The sequence below is a fragment of the Pipistrellus hanaki genome (genome assembly GCF_964339955.1).
Source record: "Pipistrellus hanaki genome assembly, chromosome: 3".
Lineage (NCBI taxonomy): Eukaryota > Metazoa > Chordata > Mammalia > Chiroptera > Vespertilionidae > Pipistrellus > Pipistrellus hanaki.
Window position 1 is genome coordinate 161,066,625 of NC_140505.1, and position 22,929 is coordinate 161,089,553.

General features: G+C 36.9%; 1 protein-coding gene across 3 annotated transcripts in view; it reads right to left on the reverse strand.

Annotated features, from left to right (window-relative positions):
* Positions 1 to 3,098: 3,098 nt before the first annotated feature.
* Positions 3,099 to 22,929, reverse strand: part of LOC311619157 (solute carrier organic anion transporter family member 1B3-like) — a 41,485-nt gene continuing 21,654 nt past the window's right edge. For all 3 annotated transcript variants that reach the window (XM_084877235.1, XM_084877236.1, XM_084877237.1), the window contains 7 exons: positions 20,128 to 20,292; positions 18,637 to 18,832; positions 14,757 to 14,922; positions 10,122 to 10,306; positions 5,642 to 5,706; positions 3,767 to 3,884; positions 3,099 to 3,509 (listed from right to left, as the gene is read on the reverse strand). In XM_084877235.1, coding sequence (XP_084733361.1) covers positions 3,296 to 3,509; positions 3,767 to 3,884; positions 5,642 to 5,706; positions 10,122 to 10,306; positions 14,757 to 14,922; positions 18,637 to 18,832; positions 20,128 to 20,292 — 1,109 coding nt within the window. In that variant the 3' untranslated portion in view covers positions 3,099 to 3,295. The remainder of the gene's footprint in view (positions 3,510 to 3,766; positions 3,885 to 5,641; positions 5,707 to 10,121; positions 10,307 to 14,756; positions 14,923 to 18,636; positions 18,833 to 20,127; positions 20,293 to 22,929) is intronic.

Consider the following 22,929-nt stretch of genomic DNA (forward strand, 5'->3'; position numbering starts at 1 on the left):
GCTTACCTTCTATAATTGAAACTTTGTAGCCTTGAGTGGAGGGATTTCTGTTTGGATTTGCTTACCTTCTATAATTGAAACTTTGTAGCCTTGAGTGGAGGCCTAGGCTGGCAAGGGCAGGAGGGGAGCTTGGCTTCCTCTGTTTTCAGGGAAACCCAAGCCTCCCTCCTGCTCTCTGTGGCTGTAGCCATCTTGGTTGGGTTTATTTGTATGCTCACTCTGATTGGCTGGGCGTGGCTGGTGGGTGTAGTGGAGTGATGATTAATTTGCATATTACTCTTTTATTAGGTAGGATTATTCTATGACTACTATTTATTCTAGACATGACTTTGAAAATAGTTTCCTCATCAATGTGCCATCACATGCTTTCAACCCATTCTCTGCTTTATTATTCATGCCATATATTTGCTCATTTTGTTCAGGAAACTGACAAACTGAATCAGGTTATTAAAAATCATGTAGCAAAGATTGTTGGAATTTTATTTTCAGCAATTCAAACCAGCTTACTTTTTCTTAAACACAAGTGTCTGAGCCAAAGAATGAAAGGGTCATGTTAGATAGACACTAGTCCTTAAAGACTGTTATGAAGATATCGTCAAAGAAACACTTTGCCAGATTCATGAGGCCTCTTTAGACCAATGGTTATACCATTCACAGTGTCCCAAGTTAGTGTACAAACAATAATTTTCCATAAAACATCTTAGAGAATGAAACTTTTAAAAAGTAGCTTTTCTTACATAACTGAAGTTAATAAAATTCAAGATGAACATTTAAAATCAAATCTACTCTATAAAACAAACAAAAACTAAACATACTCACAGTATTACTTCATAATCTATAGAAGATATAAAACAAGAGCCTTATGGATAATAATGGAGATGGGATTAATGAGGTTAATAATGAACATCCATGTGTATCTTCCTCCTTATTCTTCATCAATTGAAATTAGAGTCAAGCCGAAACCGGCTCAATGGATAGAGCATCGGCTTGGGGAATGAAAGGTCCAGGGTTCGATTCTGGTCAAGGGCATGTACCTTGGTTGCGGGCATATCACCAGTAGGGGGTGTGCAAGAGGCAGCTGATCGATGACTCTCTCATCGATGTTTCTAACTATCTCTCTCCCTTCCTCTCAGTACAAAATCAATAAAATATTTTTTTTTAAAAGAAATTAGAGTCAATATATAAAAATGATATAAGTCCCCAATGGTGAGGAGAATGTAGAAAAGAAGAATGGGAGAAGAGGATCTCAATATACTATGGTTACTTATGTAGAATATAAGGAAAATGAGTGTTTCTAGACTGGTAGAAGCTGTAATCTAGAATTCACTTAGAACACCCCTGAATGTAGGTAAGAGCCTCTGGTTGAAAGTTTGAAGAATGGTAGAACATTTGCCAATGATACATTGGATAAGGGGTTGTATGAAATTTATGAAGAATTCATACAATTCAACACCAAAATAAACCAAACAATACTATTTAAAATGGGCAGAGGATTTGAATAGACACTTCTTCAAAGATGACATATTGATATATGAAAAGATGTTCAATGCCACTAATCATCAGAGAAATGCAAATTAAAACCACAAGGAAATGTTACCTTATACCTGTCAGAATGGCTATCATTGATAAATCAATAAGCAACAAGTGTTGTGAGGATGTGGCAAAAAGGGAACACTTGTGCACTGTTGGTGGGAATGCAGATTGGTGCAGCTACTATGGAAAACAGTGTGGAACATTCCTCAAAAAATTAACATGGAACTGCCTTATGACACAGCAATTCTGTTTCTGGGAATATATCCAAAGAAACCCAAAACACTATTTCAAAAGAATATATGCATCTACATGTTCATTACAACCTTATTTACAATAGTGAAGATGTGGAAGCAACCCAAGTGCTGCCCATCCATAGACAAGTAGATTAAAAAAAGTTGTGATACATTTACACAATGGAATATTAAAAACAACAATAAAATCTTACCATTTGCAATGGCACTCTTCTTTCCTCTCTCTCTAAAATCAATAAAAATATATTTAAAATTTTAAATATTATCTGGTGCAGACTCCACTTCTTCCAGAGAGAAGACAGATATAATGAAGACACATCTGTTAAATGGGATTTGCATTTTCAAGTTACCATCAGTTTTTCTTACTTCATTTCCCCAAGCTCAAAAGAAAGAACACATTCTGTAATTGTCTGACAACCATAGTTTGCAAATTTTTGTTTATTTCTTCAGCAGTATTTTAATGGGAGGTTGGAAGAAGATGTATTAGCGGGTTGCTAGACAAATTCAATTAAGGTCTGTGAAAGATATGACTTAATACATGAGTGACAGATGACATGATGGCCTTAATCCTCCATTATACTAGACTTTGGACTTTAGTAACGTGATCCATTATCGCAGTCTTGGTCTTTCTCTGCTGCTGTTAGGATTCAAAATATCTGGAGAAGGGGCTGCTTTTAATTAATCAAGAGACTAGAAATATGATATAAATTTGTAATCCATGGAGTAGCCAGAGGAGCTTGGCTGTAGGAACCAAGTTCTATCTGTCTCAGGACCCCTTGCTCTTTATTAACACAAATTCTCCTAAGGCAAAGCGGATATACACATCAAAGGCAAAGTTTAGTATACTGTAGGCATTGTTTTTTGGGGAACTGCCTTTGGCTGTTCAGGTGTTTGGCCAGCAGGAGGCAATAACTTGTAGATTAAAATGCCCTCAGCTGTCTGGCAGCAAGCAATCATTTTTGCATCCTTTAAGGTTTGGGGAAATGCCCTTAGCCATTCCAGATGATTCAGCCTTGCTGAATAAACCAGAAGGTTCCATCAACCTTTTGTTGAAACTTCTTGCATTTATGACATGCTGGAATTAGCTTCTGGCAATCCACACTGCTTTGTTCTTTAGAAAAGGTGTAAGGCTTTTCTCCATATTTAGGCTATGAATTTCTCTCTTCATTTTTTTTTTTTTTTTACCTCTACCTATTTTCTAGTCACTTGGTTTATTGAGTTACACACGTACTTTTTCTTCTCTTACATACTATTCTCACTTTAAATTTGTGTGGTTCATATATTCTAATCTTAACCACAAATGCAGTCACATAATAATGAGTGCTCACATTCATTTTTATTTATAGTTTGTTTAATTATTATAAATTCATGGGTAATTCATTGTCTCATCATATGTAAAGAATATGGGAATAGTTAGTAAAAGGACCAGAAAAAACACACAAAAATAACATCCTATTGAATTAATGCAATGTTTTTTGGAAACCCAGAAAGAAAATACTTTTTTTTAACCCTTACATATGTGATTCACAATTGGCTTTGGCAGAAGGTTCAAAATAAACATCATTATTTAAGAATTCTACATTTGCTTCATTCACAGATTTTCTTCTATTTTCTGATGCCTTGGTATCTTTTCCTTTATATACTTTTTTCATAGCATAAATAAATATAATAAACAAAATAACTGTTGTGAATTTTAAGCTCTCAATCAAGCCCAAGAAGGTCTTTCTGTAAAAAGAGAAAAAAAAGTCAATTTTTATTTTAAAATGTGTGAAACACTTTACAATGCTTCTCTCCAGTATTCAGAAGACCTTAAAGGAAGAAAACAAACAAATGGTGTTTGAAAGTATACATGAAAATATTAAGGCAACAATTCTAGTTATTTTTATTGGAGTACAAAGAATTTTTAAATTATTTTAAATGGGATTTTTAATTGATATAATAAAAGAAAAACAAATTAATAAAATATATTAATGACAACTTACCCATAAAGAGTGGAATTATAGATCCTACAAGAACCTTGCTTCCCAGAGCTACTGATGGACCACTTCATACATGATCTATCAATCAGAGCCCCAAAATATATAGGAGCTAGAACTCCTCCTGCAACATGAGGTGAAATGTCAATCCAAGGAACACTGCTCATATGTAATGGTGTGATCCACATTGATACATTTGGGATTAAATAAAAAGTTAAAAACTTTGCAGAACTCTCCCATTGTTTTTGCCGATCTCTACTCAAGAATTAAGATTATTGGGAATCTCAAAGGGTAAAAGGGGTCAAATATATGGTTGACAGAATGATTTGACTTTGGGTAGTAGACACATAATGCAATATAGAGATCATATATCATAAATGTGTATCCTTGAAACATATAATCTTATTAACCAATATCATCACAATAAATTTAATAAGAAAAATTTTTAAAAAGGAATTTCAAAAACTGGAACCATATATCAATATAATAGCACACACATCTTTTATCAACCCTCACCCCACCACCACAAATAGAAACATATGCCTGTATTCTCTATTCTTCTTATAGTGCCAATTAATTTAAGCCTGATTGGTGAAAAGAAGAACTTTGTTTATAAAATATGAACGTTATATTGATTCATATCCCCCTCCCCTTTAAAATTTTTTTTATTGATTTCAGAGAGAAGAGGGAGAGAGAGATAGAAACATCAATGATGATAGAGAATCATTGATTGGCTGCCTCACCTGGGACTGGGGATTGAGTCCACAACCCAGGCATGTGCCCTTGATGGAAATCAAACCCGAGACCTTTCAGTCTGCAGGCCAATGCTCTATCCATTGAGCCAAGATGGCTAGGCCACCCCCCGCCCCCCCCTATTTTTTTTTTGCAATGAGAGATGGAAGAGTGGAACTAGACATAGCTTTACAGGGAAGTGAAAAAGCTCTCAGCTTAACTGCTGCCAAAGCAGGAGATTTTCAACTATTTAAAAAAAAATTAAGAGGTAAAGAGCCCACACCAAGACTGTTTTTGAGTTGGTAGTCAGTAGGTATTTTTCCCGTAGAAGCAGGTAGGTTCCATTGTGTCCTATTTTGGACATATCAAAATAGGATGCTCACAAACTAGGATGACAAAATTCTTTTTTTTTTGTTTGTTTTATTCTATTTTATGTCACCAGAGGAACTTCCTTTTTTCTCAGTCTCATTCCAGCATATCTGGCTCCCCAAATTCTATGTTCCTCTACTAGCTTCTGTGCTCTAGATTATGGAGGAAGGCCTCTCCGTTGGATCTGGAGACAGGAAACAACAAACCCTGACATTTCCCCAGCTTTCATTCAAAACACTCCCTTAGTCTAACATGCTCATTTCTTTTAGTTGTCATTTCCTCCTGCACTTTAAGCTTCTGATAAAAATTAGCTGCCCCATCCTAGAGAAAGAGGCAGTGGGAAGTGAAGTCCACTTCTGTTGTTTTGTAGTCTCAGTCTGAGGGATTCCCAGGCCCCTCCTGGGCTACTGGGGGTACTAATGCCCTCAGTGTAAAGGGAAGGCCCTCCACTCTGCCTGTGGGAAGAAATGTTCTTACGTCTGAAAGGGAAACAAAACAAAACAAACTTTGCAGACCATCTATTTTTGTGCTGGAAAAAGTATTAAACAAATATGATTCCTTTTTCTAGTTAAAGATGGACTTGAACTAGAAACAACAATTTCTCCTTTAATTCACCCAGTTTTCCTCTGTCGCATGTTATTTGTCATTTATCACAAAAATAGAAATGAAATTTATTCATACTTAGTTTTATACTTTCTTAAAGTTTGAAATTAATTATACTCTGTTTTTGAGCTTTGATGTCAAAATTTATATCTTGAATTTATAATCTATTTATCATACCGAGTGCTCGGATAGTGAGTGTATGGAAACCCACTGCAAGTGATTTCAGTTCAGGCTGAACATTTCTGAAATAAAATAAAGGCAAAAACTTCATTAAACATCTTTAAAATGCGAAACTGAGTTCAGTATTAAAACATTTCTGTGCCATTGTTCTTCATGGTTTAATAAAAACTCTTAAGTAAATAGCTGACTTTATTTAAAATTGTATTTTCAGTTGTTTTAAAAGGAAAATGTCTGAATGATAATAATTATTTTCCCTTATTTATTTAATGCATTATGATTTCAGGACAATTTAACAAACATTTTCACATTGAGTCTTTATGAAATCCTATGAGATAGTGGTCAGAACAGACTCCATTGTGTCTATGAAGAAATTGAGTCTTCTGACCTATTTAGTTGACACAGGCCATGAGCACACACTTTAGGTCTAAGTCACAGCACAGCTCTTTCTACCATCTTATTTCTGTCATTGCTGTTAACAGAAAAGTTGACTAATATGATTTAGGAACTACATAATACAACCATGGGGTGGGGGTCAAAAATATCTGTAGTTTAGTGTGTAATTTTAATAATTTTTTATTTTAGAGTCTGCTTCCCAAAAGTTTTCTTTTGATAAAATCAAAGGCTAGTGAGAGATCAATGCCTATTTTTGACAAATGGTAATGTTAATCTTAACCACTTGCTCAATACGATAAAACTAGAGGCCCAGTGCATGAAATTCATGCACAGGGTGGGGGTCACTCAGCCCACCTGCACCTGCTTCCAGTCTGGACTGCTGGCTCCTAACCATTCACCTACATGCCTGAATCATTGCCCTTAACCCCTCTGCCTGCCTGCTGATCAACCCTAACCACTCTGCCTGCCTGCCTGATTGCCCCTAACCACCTCTGCATCAGCCCCCACTGGGACAGTTTCATCCAAAAGGATGCCTGGAAGGTCGTTTGGCTGTCCAGTCTAATTAGCATATTATGCTTTTATTATCTACACTAATAAAAGAGAAACATGCAAATTGACCATACACCTGCTATGCCCACAAGCCATGCCCACCAGCCAATCAGGAGTGAGTATGCAAATTAACTCAATCAAGATGGCTGTGGCCATGGAGCAAGCAGGAGGCTTGGGTTTACCCGGTGATGGAGGAAGCCAAGCTTTCTGCCTGCTCTGGCCAGCCTTGGCCTCTGATCAAGACTACAAAATTTCAATTATAAAAGATAAATAAATCCCAGATACCAGGGCCTCCACTTGGGTTGCCAGGGAGCATGGATGGCCTGAAAAACACCAAAGACCCCTCACTCAGGCTGCTCCATGCCCCAAGGGAACCCCCCTGATCAGGGATACCCTTCAGGGCTAACCAGCTGCCCCCCACCTGTGCACTATGCCTCTATCCTATCTAATAAAAGAGTAATATGCAAATAGATTGTCACTTCAACACACAAAGATGGCTGCCCCCATGTGGACACAAGATGGCCACCACAGGATGGCCAGCAGGGGAAGGCACTTGGAAGGGACCAGGCCTGAAAGGGAGGGCAGTTGGGGGCAATCAAACCTGCAGGGGAGGGCAGTTAGGGGTGATCAGGACAGGAGAGAAAGGCAGTTAGGGGCAATCAGGCTGGCAGGGGAGCAGTTAGGCTCAATCAGACTGGCAGGGCAGTGGTTAGGAGGTGATCAGGTTGGTAGGCAGAAGCAGTTAGGGGCAATCAGAAAGGCAGGCTGGCAAGGAGTTGGGAGCCAGCAGTCCTGGATTGTGGGATGTCCAACTGCCCATTTAGGCCTGATCCTACCAGGTCCCAGATTGGAGAGGGTGCAGGCTGGGCTGAGGGACACACACCCCCCTCCCCCTCCGCCACACACACACACAAATTTTGTGCATCAGGCCTCTAGTTATAGATATAAATGCCATCAATGATGGAACAAAAATCTCTCAAATCCCAGTTTTCTTCATGAGAGATTTTAAATTAAGAAGCTAAGACTGGTTGAGATGCAAACTAATATGAAGTTCTGAGATGGTTTTCTGTAAGTTAAAAATCTTTAATTTGGCAAATATGGAAGATTTCTCCTTTTGAGTAGACAACATTTGATATTAAGGTGGAGTAGTATCTGTGAAATAAATTAATATAAAAATTTCACAATAGTTGGGGTCAGAGTAGAATTTAAACAAACAGAGACTCAGTTTACCGGTCTATTTTCATTTTTACAAAAGTCAGTACATTTGTTTGTTTTTCCCCTTCCATGTCATGCTGTTGGCTGACAGTTACTTGTGGTCAACTACATAGGTCTTATAAGTATAACTAGAGGCCCTGTGCACAAAATTAATGCATGGGCCGGGGTGGGGGTGTCCTTCAGCCCAGCCTGCACTCTCTCCAATCTGGGACCCCTCGAGGGATGTCCAACTGCCCATTTAGGCCTGATGGATTGGGTCTAAATAGGCAGTCAGACATCCCACAATCCAGGACTGATGGCTCCCAACTGCTTGCCTGCCTGCCTGCCTTCCTGATTGCCCCTAACTGCTTCTGCCTGCCAGCCTGATCACCCCTAAACACTCTGCTGCCAGCCTGATTGATGCCTAACTGCTCCCCAGCCAGCCTGATTGCCCCTAACTGCCCTCCTCTCCTGGCCTGGTCACCCCTAACTGCCCTCCCTTGCAGGGTTGATTGCCCTCAACTGCCCTCCCTTGCAGGCCTGGTCCCTCCCAACTGCCCTCTCCTGCTGGCCATCCTGTGGTGGCCATTTTGTGTCCACATGGGGGCAGTCATCTTTGACCATATGGGGACAGCTATTGTGTGTTGGAGTGATGGTCAATCTGCATATTACTCTTATTAGATAGGCTAGAGGCCTGGTGCACAGGTGGGAGCCAGCTAGTTTTCCCTGAAGGATGTCCCTGATCAGAATGGGGGTTCCCTTGGGGCATGGGGCGGCCTGAGCAAGGGGTCTTTGGTGTTTTTCAGGCCATCCATGATCCCTGGCAACCCAAGTGGAGGCCCTGGTATCTGGAATTTATTTACCTTCTACAATTGAAACTTTGTAGCCTAGAGTGGAGCCAAGCCTCCTGCTCACCATGGCTGCCGCAGTTTCTGTTTGGATTTGTTTACCTTCTATAATTGAAATTTTGTAGCCTTGAGTGGAGTAGGCTGGCAAGGGCAGGAAGAAAGCTTGGCTTCTTCTGTCACCTGGGAAACCCAAGCCTTCCTCCTGCTCTCAGGCTGTACCCACCTTGGTTGGGTTTATTTGCATACTTGTTCTGATTGGCTGGTGGGTGTGGCTGGTGGGTATGGCTGGTGGGTGTAGCAAAGTGATGGTTAATTTGCATATTACTCTTTTATTATGTAGGATTAGATACTTACTCAGGTCACCATATTTATACATAAATATTCTTAAAACCTATGTTCAAGTCTTTTTTATGTTTTCAATTTTAGGTGGTTGAAAAATAACTTCTACCGATAGGGCTTTTCTTATCTGATACCTTCCTAATCCTGCAGTTTTATTTTGTGCCATTTCTCTCTCATTAACTATGTTTCAACCAAGAAGCTTCTTTGAATTTCTCAAACACACCAGTTCTTTCCTGTCTTGAGCATTGGCACCTAGACCTGTGAAGTTTTTCATTTGGCTAACTTTATTTTATTCTCTCAACTTTAGATTAAATGTCTTTTTTTTTTTTTTAAAAAGTACTCTTTGAGTCTTCTTCCTTATAGCTCCTCACTTTAATCCTAAATTAGGTTTCCCTTTTAATTCTCTAAATAGAACTCTTTTTCTTTATGAGTATTAATAATAATTTGTAATTATGTGTTTATTTTTAAGCTTATTTATCTTATGTCAATCTTCCCTATCAGACTCTAAACTGTATAAGAATAGATACTCTATCTGTTTTATTCATCGTGATATATATATATATATATATATATATATATATATATATATATATATATTTATCAAGCATGGTTCTAAATATTGGTTTAATGAATGAAGAAAGGAATAAATTTTGTTCATATATTTTTCTTTTGTCTGTGAAGGTATTTGAGACTAGGTCAAAAACCATTCTATGAGTGGATTAAAAGATTTGGAATACTATACATCTTATATTATACAGTCTGATTCCCAAATGTTTTCTTCAAATAAAATCAAATAAAATTCATACTGACAGGTTCATTAGGATGTAAGATATTTCAAAAGTAAAAGTTCATTTAGAATCACAACAGAAATTTTTTAAGGATTGAAGCATTTATCAATCCATCTGTGTTTTAATATTCTTAGCAAGAGGAGTAAGTATTGAATCTATATTTTTATAATGTAAGAATCAGAGCTAAACTATGATTAATTATGACATTGAAGTATCACAATAATCCTAAGAAAATGCATTCTTAGAACATTAAAGTGTAACAAAGAATGAATTTGGGTTCCAAGTATATTATGGAAAAATATGTATATTATTAGGTGTGTTTATAGTCTAATATACATAAAAATGTTTTTAAAAAGTTATACTCACTTATAAACCAGCATGACAGTTGAGACCGTTCCCAATGAAGAGGTAAAAGAATTCAGGATTTGCACTACTATATACATATAAAATTTTTTTATGCACTGACCATCTCTTGGGCATGCACCCAAAATCACTGAGTTGCTTTTGTTCTGGAAACCAGTTGCTTCTACACAACTACAGTTATGAAACACCTAAAAAACAGTTTTTGAAATATTACAGAATATATCTGCACAATATGATTGGTCTATAAATACAGTCCGTTATAGTTAAGGAAGTCTCTTTTATTCAAGCTAAAATAATTACAGATTTTAAATAAAATAGTCTAAAAATACAGTTATTTCAAAGTTGAAAGGCAAAATAGTTTCCTGAATTCCCTTCTAAAAAAAAAAAAAGTAAATCACCATTAACATTTAATTCATCTCTGACTTAAAAATTAGGAAAGAAAAGAAGAAATTAATGTTTGGAACTCTGTATGCAATTTTCTCATTAATATAAATTCTTTTACTATTTCTCTTCTACTCACGATTGCTATGTATAACACACCTACTTACTCTCTTTAACAATTTCTACTAAGTATCCAGGACATTCCTTGAGGAGGGATTTCCCAAGGAAGTTAGAAAATATAGTAGTTTGGAAGGGGCCAAAACCTGGAACTAGAGCTACCCATTGGAATAAGGCAGCATCCAGGGGCAATGCGGCCTGTCAGGGGTGCTAGAATTCTACCTTGGCAGCCAACACTACATTCAAGAGCATAAGGACAGATTATAGAATAGATGATCTTGTTACCGGAGAGGTTAAATCCAACAGAATACCCTAATAGAACATAGAAGAAGAAAACTTAGGGACAGATGATTTTTGAGATTTAATTTGGTTTCTGTTCAGGAGCCAGAAGGGTGAGTGCTGGGCTGTGTGGCCACATTGTGGGGAGGCAAATCTAATCACTTTTGTGAGTTCAGCTAGCACTACCCCAGGAAGAGGAAGTGCTCGCTTCCCTCCTACAAGCTAGTGGGCACCATTCCCAATGGGAAGCTATTTGGATTAGCCCTGCCAAGTCCTGGGACCTCCACTGGGTGTAGTTCTGGGGGGTTAGGGGTCGGGGGAGAAGAAAGAGCAGCTCAGAGCAGAAATATTCAAAGTGTGAGGCTATTGTCTGGGCCTGGGACCAAGTGCTTAGCTCCCCTCCCTCCCCCACCTCTTGTGGGTTGGACTGGCATTATCCCCAAATGAGAGACTTTTGATCTGTCTCCTGAGCCCAGGGTGGCTGAGTCTCTCCTGCAGGCTGACTGTACCAAACCTGAACCCGCAGTGAGCCCTCCTTGCGGGAACTAGAGTTGGAGACTGTGGCATAGACTGCGGGGTTTGGCTTTGAAGTAGGGGACACTTTCCTCTCATTGAGTGCCTGACTGCATGATCCCCAACTAGGGGACTCACTAGCTCTATCCTCCTGACCCCAGTTGCCCCACTCTACTGAGCTCACAACCAGGAGAAGAAGCTAGCCTGGGCTCATACTACAGTCTTTCTTCGGAGGACTCTGGAGGAAGATGAAATAATCTCAGGGGAGGCAGCATAGCCGACAGATGGAGCCTCAGTCTTTTTACAGATCTGCCCCCTGCCCCCCCCCCCCCCATCTCTAACCTGGAGGAAGCCGACACTTTTACACAGATTTGTCCCTCCCATGCACACTGAGGTCCAACAGACACAGATACAAATGTGAACAGCATGGTAGCTACAGATAGGCAGCCCCAGGTTGGTTACACACAAGATTGATAGTGATCTGTACCTGGAACTCACTGAAGTAGACTCACAACCAACACAACCAGTGGTGGGCTTCACACCATACCAGAGACTGACCCAACTAGCCACCCAAGTGACACACCCAGAGTGGGATTCCAGCAGGCAACAGACTCTGCTGGGAGCAACTCCACCTCATGGGGCAAGGGGAGAGGATAGCCCCTACACAGCATCTCATATATGGTGAATGAAGTTTATCATTATAGTCACCCAGCCTGAAGGGTCAACACCACACACAAAAGGGCAAGCAGCTTTCAATATTCAAGACTCAACTGCAACAGGGTGTGCACATAACCCACACACAAAAAACACACACACAATAACAACATTTCTGGAGCACAGAGCTCAGGTGATTTGGAAGATTGTGCCACTGAGCACAACAAGACACCTTCATCATAAAGCCATTATAACAATTTAGGAGTCATAGCAAATCTACCTAATACATGGAGAAAAAATGGGGAGACAAAGACAAATTCCCCAAACAAAAGAATAAGAGAAATACCCAGAATCCCCAAACAAAAAAATAAGAGAAATACCTAGAAAAAAGAATTAAATGAAATGAAAGCAACCAAAATACCAGATGCAGAGTTTAAAATAATGGTTATAAGGATGCTCAAAGACCTTACGGGAAGAATGAATAATCTCAGTGAGAACTTAAGCAAAGAGATTAAGCATTAAAAAGAACACAGAGACCATAAAAAGGAACCATTCAGAAATGAAGAATACTATATCTGAAATGAAGAAAACATTAGAAGGAATCAACAGCAGGTTATATGAAGCAGAGGACTGAATCTGTGAATCAGAGGACAAGATAAAAGTAAGCACCCAAGCAGAGCAACAGGAAGAAAAGGGAATTAAAAGAAGTGAAGAAAGTCTAAAAAACTTCTGGGACTACAGCAAATATAACAACATCCACAGAATAAGGGTACCAGAAGAAGAAGAGGAGAGAGCAAGGGATAGACAACCTGTTTAAAGAAATAATGGCAGAAAACATCTCTATTTGGTGAAGGGGAAAGACACACAGATTCAGGAAGCACAGAGAATTCCTATAAAAATGAACCCAAAGAGACCCACACAAGAAACATCATAATTAAAATGGCAAAAATTAAAGATAAAGAGAGAATCTTAAAGGTAGCAAGAGAAGAGAGACGGTTACTTATCTACAAGGGAGTTATCATAAGGCTGTCAGCTGGTTTCTTAACAGAAACACTTCAGGCCAGAGGGACTGGCATGAAGTATTCAAAGTGATGAAAAGCAAGGATCTGCAACCAAGACTGCTTGATCCAGCAAGGTATCATTTAAGAGTCTCATGCTCTACCGACTGAGCTAGCTGGGCACTTCAGCAGCAAGGTATCATTTAAAATTAAATGGGGAAAAAGAGCTTCTCAGACCCTCCCCCCCTCAAAAGAAAGAAAGAAAGAAAGAAAGAAAGAAAGAAAGAAAGAAAGAAAGAACGAACTAAAGGATTTATTACCACCAAACAAGTATTGGAATAAATGTTGAAGGGCCTATTTTAATAAGAAATAGAGAGGAATATAGATATAGAGAAAAATGACAACCATCACTAATCACCAGAGAGATACAAATTAAAACCATAATAAGATATCAGCTCATGCCTGTTAGAATGGCTATCATCAACAAATCAACAAATAAAAAGTGCTGGGAGGATGTGGAGAAAGGGAATCCTAGTGCACTGTTGGTAGGAATATAGATTGGTGCAGGTACTGTGGGAAATAGTATGGAGGTTTGTTAAAAAATTAAAAGTGCAGCTGCCTTTTGACCCAGTGATCCTTTTTCTGGGAATATTTCCTAAGATTCCTTTAACACAAGCTATAAAAAAATATGCACTCCTATGTTCATAGCAGTGTTATATATAATAGCCAAGATCTGGAAATATCCCAAGTGCCCACCAGTAAATGAATAGACAAAATACTATGGTACATTTACACCATGGCATACCGCATAGCCATAAAAAAAAAAAAAAAAAAAAAAGAAAGAAAGAAAAAGAAAAAAAAAATAATTCTTATCTTTTGCGATAGCATGAATGGACCTGGATATTATTATGCTAAGTGAAATAAGCCAGTCAAGAAAGACAAATACCATATGATCTTACTTATCTATTGAATCTAATGAATAAAATAGACTAATGAACAAAATAGAAACAGAGGCAGGGATACATGAAATAGATTGACAGTTGTCAGTGGGGAGGGGGAACTGGATGAGAGAAGTTGAAGTGATTAGCCAAAGACAATACTTGCAAAATCTACAGACACAGACAACTATGTGTTGGTGGCCAGATGAAGGGTGGTTGGTGTCTGGGTGGAGGTTGGCAAAGGGAGAGAAATTGGGATATATCAAAGTAAAGTTGAAAAAGAAAATCTGATAAATAATTTTATTATTATTATTATTATTATTATTATTAATTATTATTATTATTATTATTATTATTATTATTATTATTTATTATCTCTATCATGGAGCTCCTCTTCCAGGCACCCTCTCAAGCCTCAAACCTGGAGGTGGCAAGCTAGTAGGAACGCAGTATCTTTTTTTCTTTTTTAAAAAATATATTTTATTGATTTTTTACAGAGAGGAAGAGAGAGGGATAGAGAGTTAGAAACAATGATGAGAGAGAATCATGCATTGATAAGCTGCCTCTTGCACACCTGCTACTGGAGATGTGCCCACAACCAAGGTACATGCCCTTGACCAGAATCGAACCCAGGACCTTTCAGTCCGCAGGCTGACGCTCTACTGCTGAGCCAAACCGGTTTTGGCTGATAAATAATTTTTAAATCAAATCTGTGATTCTGATTAGAGGGAAAGAGAAAAAAAAAACCTAATACTCACCATAGATTTTTTATTACCACTTGAAGATTTACATCCTGCTAGACAAGGTGATATGTAAGTTATTCCATTGTCCCCACAGACTGGTTCCCATTCACTTTCATCACAATTGCAGTCTGAGTTGCAATAAGAAAGTGGTACATTTATGTGAGATGACACTGGATTATTTCTGGAAAGATATGATAGACATATATCAAAAACAGAGGAGGAGGAGGAGGAGGAAAAAAAAAAGGAGAAGAAGAAGAGGAGGAGGAGGAGAAGGAGAAGTGGGGGAGGTAGAGGAGAATTGGGAGAGAGAGGAAGTGAAAAGAAGACAAAGGAAGGGAAAGGAAGGAGAGAGGAGGGGAACAGAAAGGGGATAGGAGAGAGGAGAAAGGAAGAAAAGGGAAATAAAGGAAAGCATTGTCTTTTAATTCAATAGAGAAATTTGATGAGTAATGAAGCCAAAATGGCAAAGTTTTATAGGACTTACTAACTTTTTTACCCTCTATCTTTACACAGAGATAAGTTATGATAAAGATAAGCTAAGACAATAAAAAGAAAGCAAAGAGGATAGGTGAGACATAGATAAGAGATTTTGTGACACTATCAAGAAATTACTCATTAAATAAGTCACTTCATTTTTCTGTTACTCAGTTTCTCTTCAACAAGGTAATGGCATTCGATGAAGGTTCCTCTCAGTCCATTGTAAAGTCCCCAAAATCTGTGAATGTTATTTAACTAATTTGAATTTTAAATGTTATATTTTCACTACATAGGAAAATAATTTAACATGGTAAAAGCAGAATCCCTAAGGACCAATTTTTTTTAAATCAAGAAAAAAACAACAATCCATTGAGAAAGACTAGAAGCACACCATATAATTTTTAAATGAAACTACAACATACTTTATATTGACTAACTGTAAAACATGGTTATATTTCTAAAATATAATCTTAAAACATTGCTGAAATGACAAAATAGAGCTATGTATAGTTATTTTTCTACTTATAGATTTTTAAAAGTATACTTTGGCTTTTGGTAAAAATCTTGATAATAATTGAGGATTGATAAACTATCTTTGAATGAGAATATAATTTACATAAAAAGAAAAAAGTAGATTCTGAAATTCCAAAATGCTATCATCAATAATTTTACTAAAAAGCATCTTATATCCAATTTTGCTTGGGGACATACATCTGAAAGTGGTTAAATTTAATGATTAATGACCCAGTCCAGACATTGCAATAAAAAACTCCTGTGTTTTCATTAATTCTGCCATGTTAGCAATGTAACTATTCTTTCTAAAATCAATTTTGTCATTTGTAAGTCATATATAATAGCATCAGTCTCATGGGATTTTTTAGAAAAATATTAATTTGGCAGTACACAAACATTTTGTTCTTAGTAGCTCTTCACACTCAAAAGTTTTGGGGCTCTCAAAGTTTTTTATTCAAGTGGGTATATCTGTTGATATATACTCTATTAGAAATCAATGCTAAGAAAACTTTAATGTATGAGAATATACAGGCACACATATCATTAGCCACCAGACTGGTGTTAACATTGCATGTCTTGTAGGCTTAGAAAATATCACTATACATTCATGAGAACATGAGAATGGAAAAGACAAATACTGTCTTGGTATATTTTGCAAATACTTTAAAATTTCTAGACACTCTAATAAGCTTTCAGGGACCCCTGTAGATCACCAGACCACATTCTGAGAACCTCTGCACTAATTCATACTTTTAAAACTTTCCCCAGTGACTAGCATTTCATAAATGCTGAATACATTGATTCAGTTGTTTAATATCATTAGACTATGAATTTCATGAGGGCATCATCTTGACCTTTAAGGAAGCACTTAGCAAAATTTACTGACTGAAAAAAAACCCCAAAGGACTGTAGCTGCCTTCTTTTGAATTATGGCACAGTTACTGTACTTGTTTTCAGGGAACTGGCTAAAAGCAAAAGCCTGCCCTGGCAACCAGAGAGCCCTTGAACCAATGATGTGATGTGGTGCTGGTCTGGAGGCATTGTAGGACTGCAGACAAGTTATAGTTTATCTGAGTCTCAACTAATAATAATAAAAAAAGAGATTATAAAAGGGTTGGGCTACATGATCACTATGCCTCTTTTACTGCTAAAGTTCAATGTTCTAGCTAATCAGTAGTTTGACTTACTAGAGTGGGTGATGCTGTATAGAAATAATCAACAACAGTCAGGATTAGGAGGAATTGAGGAGATAATGCAAGGGTAGGTTGTCAAGCCTCCAAAAATTAGGAAATGTGGGAATATTTGACAAGTTAAAATTGATGCTTCATAAGATCCATAGTGTAAAAACTTTGAGTCAACAATAAGGGTCACTAAGGAGCATGATTACTAAACTATGATTCAGGGATCCTTCTTGTTACTTGAATGTGAACCTTCCTAAGCTTGAATGTACTGTATTTTCCGGCGTATAAGACGACCCCCTAATTATTATTATTATTATTTTTTACAGTTAAAACATAGGTTTAGGCCTATATTTGCTGTATAAGACTACCCTCCCCCCACCCCCACTTCAAAGAAAAGTCTTACTTTGCTGTCAAGATCTGCAGGTAATTTTTGTGTAATTTTGGTCTTTTGCCCCCGATTTTCGGTTGACTTTTCTCTCTCTCTCTCTCTCTCTCTCTCTCTCTCTCTCTCTCTCTCTCTCTCTCTCTCATTTCAAAGGTCGTCTTATACGCCGGAAAATATGGTAAACTTTCCTAAACTCAAGTTGTTAGCTGTATTTAGGAGACAATAAGAAATCTGCATAGGAATCTTGCTCTTGATTTGAGGTAGAGACCATAGTACTAGAAATATTTAAACAATATCCTATATAATAAAAGCCTAATATGCTAAGTGTCCAGTCATCAAGTTGGCTGTTCAACCAATCAAAGCATAATATGTTAATCATATGCTAAGGCCACTCAACAGCTCCCTATGACATGCACTGATCACCAGGGGGTACACACTCCAACTGGTAGGTTAACTTGCTGCTGGAGTCCAGCCGATCAGGACTGAGCGAGATGGGCCAGACATGCCCTGGAGCCCTCCTGTGACCCCTCCTACACTGGCCAACCTCCTGTATCCTTCCCTGGCCCCATTCTGCACTAGTGGGTCCCTTGGCTTGGTCTGTGCCCTCTTGCAATCCAGGACCCCTCAGGGGATGTCAGAGAACCAGTTTCAGCCTGATTCCACAGACCAGGCCGAGTGACCCTGCTGGTGTATGAATTCATGCACAGGCTTCTAGTTTGATAATCATAATAAAAATGAAAGGTTTTGTAGGATGTTATATGCAATTATATATAGGATGCTTATCAATTCTGTCAAAGTAGATATTACAAGAAGCAGTATTAGTTTGCAGAAATGGAGAACTCAATAGTACAATGTTTTCTTATAAAAGTAGTTGTTAAACATAAAAATTAACTACAGATACAGATAGTTCAGTTGCTTTTAGAAAATGTCATTTGTATTCATCTCATGATCCATCCAAGATTATAATGGTTAAGACTAAGAATTTTGGAGTAAAAAAAAACCCTAAACATAAGTAAATTCTTAACATTGCTAGACATATTATCTGTGTATCCTCTAAACCTTGCTTTTCCTAACTATAAAATGGGGATAAAAGTGTCCATCACTCATTGTAAGCACCCCATACCTGGTAACTATTATTACAAACTATGTCACTTTTTTAAAGCAAGGAATAAAAAAGATTTTTTTTAAATCTCACAATAATGTACTTTTTAGGAATTTGTAAGTTAAAAATTTCTCTCAAAAGAAAGTTTAGTTAAAATTGTCATCTAACCCGGTTTCTTTAAAGCTTTACGTTGAATAGTTTATGCATTGTACAAATGATATATTGATATATACAAACCCATCATAGGTCAAGGTTAGGCCAGCAACCGATTTGTTTTCACAGATTAGTGCAAAATTTAATAGGTAAAGTAGGAGGGTCAATATGTTGATACAAAATAGGTATTTGGCAGTTCCAAGCAAGGTAAATTTGAATTTTCTAATGATATATCCTCCTGTAAACATTCCAGAGGCAATAGTTGGTATGGTTATGAATCCTAGAGATAAAAGAAAAAATATTAATTATATACATACAATTATTCTGGAATGTCTTTACATATGCAACATCGTGTATATCAACCAAATTCATGATAATCTTATTATTTCTTAAGACTGGCAGGCCTGCTGGAGGTAGGGTACCAGTGTACTATATGGGAGGGATAAAAATGATTTCTTCTTGACAACGCTGAGGGTTTTGTTTCCCCAATAGCAAAAGTCAGTGAATAGAATATTTGTATGTCTCAACAGATAGTTTCTATGAGAGGCTTTTCCCCTGGAAAACAACAAAACACCATCTTCCTGCCTATGAGACTTTCATCCTACTATCTAAAATCCTTCACATCTCAAAATGAAGAGTTCCAGTTCGTAAAAACGCATTTCAAATGTGCTCAGTACTTTAGAATTGAATACTTGAATTACTATCTCCTTTTTATTCATTCAAACACACATATACCCTGAAATAATAAAAAGACCTGTTATCAGTATTAAACATGGTTGGTCCTTCTTATAAGTTTTCCCTTTCATTGTCCTGCAAGAGTTATTAAATATGAAGGCCACTTTAACAAAAAAAATTCAGATGGGAACATTACTGGGAACAAAATTAACTCTTACAGTGCAGACTCTTAAGTTTAATTTGAGCATCATACATAATTAATATTTTATTGTTTATTTTTGACCTGCTCACATGCCACCTGATAAATTCAACTTAATTTATCAAATATTTGTTAAGTTTTTACTGTACCAGGAATAGATGAAAAATGATATAAGAAAGCCATTCCTTCATAAGCAAGTTTCACTATGTCATAGGATATAGATATTGTAGCAAAAGACCCCTCTCTGCTGTATGATATTTGTTTTGAATTATGTAGACATCAATGGTTTGTTTAATGTTTTTCTTTGGGAAACATCAATGCTCTATTTCTTGTAAGTAGCTGGATCCTGATTCAAACTTCATGAGTTATGAAAATATAATGATTATGTTACAAAAGGATTTGTCTCTGGATTTCAGCACTAAATTTTGAGATCCAATTATGCAGATACCATGTCTAAAGGTTCCATTTATGTGCAATTTTTTTCTTCAAGGATTTATCTATTCAAAAATAATATGAGATGTCGCTTCAAATACAGAACAAAGATGACATCACAAAATAAACAAGTTTGATAATATTTGCAAAAGAATAAATTGAAATTATATTTACTAAAATATGAAGTTGCTATCACAACAAAATGTCACTTAGAACTCAATTACTATTAGTATATTGCTTACCAAGCAAACAGAAACAATGTGTCTTACCAAGCACTATGTTGGTTGAAGATGCTGACTGACCATATTGTTGTTCTATGTATTTGAAGACAAAAGTAATAATACCAATATAGGCACTGAATTGTATCAATGTCAAAAACAAAAATAAAACATATAAGTGATTGGTAAGGATACTTTTTAAGGACTGGAAAAAACCTATAAAAACAGAAGTATAAAAAAACACACAATAATTAATTTAAATATATATCAATATCTTAATTTTATAAATCTGTTATATAACATTTAATTATCATAATAAAATGCTAATATGCAAATGGTCATCACGCCATGATGTTATAATGACTGATTAGCAGGGACTTGAGGCTGTATGGCACTGGGCTGGGGTGGGGGATCTGAGGTCGCAACCCCCCTCCCCCCTCTCCCACCCCTCGCTTGGAGGGGCTTGATAGGGGTGGGACTGGCCAAGTCTGGGTCTCATCCAATGGGGTGGGGCTGGCCAGGTCTTGGTCTGGCATGATTTCCCGGTGTGCATGGGCAGGTGGGAACTTGACTCTGGGTCCCATGGCATGTCCCAGACTCTGACAGAGGGAGATTTTCATATACATTTTACTCATTTTCTTTAATCTCTGACACTTCTATTAGAGAGAAAGGGCAAATAACAAAATTAATATTTCCTCTAATTAATTCCCTTTTAATGTGCATGAATTTTGTGCACTTGAGCCACTAGTATTATATAAATAGATAACACAAAATACCTGTTAATCCTATCAATAGTTTATTATATATTCTTTCCATTTTTTCCATATATGCATTTATATTTATTTAGTTCATTTTACCTAGATGGGATCATATATACATGTTGTTTGCAACTTGCTTTGTTCACTTTGCATTTGGTTAGTTTTGTCACTCAACCATACAACTACATACATGATTAATTAATTTATTCATTCACTCAACAAATATTTGATTTTTAACTGGGTCAGGCAATATGCTAGGTGCTTAAGAAACGAAAGTGAAGAAGACATGCAAACGATTATGAAAAAATACTATGAACAACTCTATTCCAACAAAATGGACAACCTCAATGAAATGGACATATTCTTAGAAAAATACAAGTTTCTAAAATGAAATCAGAAAGAATCAAGAAATTTGAATAAGCTTATAACTACTGAAGAAATTGAAACAGTGCTAAAAAAAATCTTCCAGCAAACAAAATCCTGGTCTGGACAGCTTTTAGGGAGAGTTCTACCAAGCATTTGAAGAAGAACTAAAACCTATCCTCCTTAGACTACTCCAAAACATGCAAGAGGAAGGCACACTTCTAAGCTCTTTCTATGAAGCCAGCATTACCCTAATGCCAAATTCAGATAAAGACACCACACACACACAAAAGAGAGAACTAAAGGTCAATATCCTTGATAAACATAGATGCTAAAATCCTCAACAAAATTCTAGCAAATTGGATTCAGCAGTACATCAGAAAGATTACACACCATGACCAACTGGGATTTATTCTGAGGATGCAAGGATGGTACAATATTTGCAAATCAATAAATGTGATACATCATATAAACAAATTGAGAGACAAAAATCACATAACCATATCAATTGATGCAGAAAAAGCATTTGACAAAATCCAACTTCTTTCTTGATTAAAAACTATCAGCAAAGTGGGAATAGAGGGATCATACCTCAACATAATAAATGCCTATATGACAAACCTACAGCCAACATCATACTCAATGGGCAAGAACTAAACTCATTTTCTCTGAGAACAAGAATAAAACAGGGATGCCCACTTTTACCACTCCTATTCGACGTATTACTGGAAGTGGTAGCCAGAGCAATCAGACAAAAAGAAGAAATAAAAGGCATTCAAATTGGAAAAGAAAAAGTGAAGCTGTCTTTATTTGCAAATGACATGATAATACACAAAGAAAACCCCGAAGACTCCATTAAAAACTACTAGATCTAATAAATGAATTTGCCAATGTAGCAGGATACAAAATTAACAACCAGAAATTTATGGCCTTTTTATACACCAATAATGAACTCACAGAAAGAGAAATAAAACAAAACAAAAATCCCATTTACCATTGCACACACACATACACACACAAAAAATTAAGTTACCTAGGAATAAATTTAACTAAGGAAGTAAAAGACCTGTACTTGAAAATCTACAGTACATTGAAAAAAGAGATAGAGGAAGACATAAACAAATGGAAGAATATACCATGTTCATGGATTGGTAGAATTAACATAATTAAAATGGCCATACTACCCAAAGCAATCTACAGATTCAATAGAATCCCCATTAAAATACCAAAGGCATACTTCAAAGATCTCCAAAAATTCATCTGGAATAAAAAAAGACCCATAATAGCCACAGCTGTCCTGAGAAAGAAGAACAAAGTTAGAGGGATCACAATACCAGATATCAAGCTATAGTTTCAAGCCACAGTACTCAAAGCAGCCTGGTACTAGCACAAGAACAGACATATAGACCAATGGAACAGAGTAGAAGACCCAGAAATTGACCCAAGCCATTATACTCAATTAATATTTGACAAAGGAGGCAAGAGAATACAATGTAGTCAAAACAGCCTCTTTAATAAATAGTGCTAGGATATTTGATCAGTTACATGAAAAAAAAAAAAGAAAGAAAAAGAAAAGAAACTAGGTTACCAATTTAGACCATACACAAAAGCAAACTCTAAATGGCTAAAGGACTTAAATATAAGACGGGAAACCATAAAAATCCTACAAACTCCATAGGCAGCAAAATAGACATATGTCGAAGCAATATCTTTAGAGATACAGCTCCTAGGG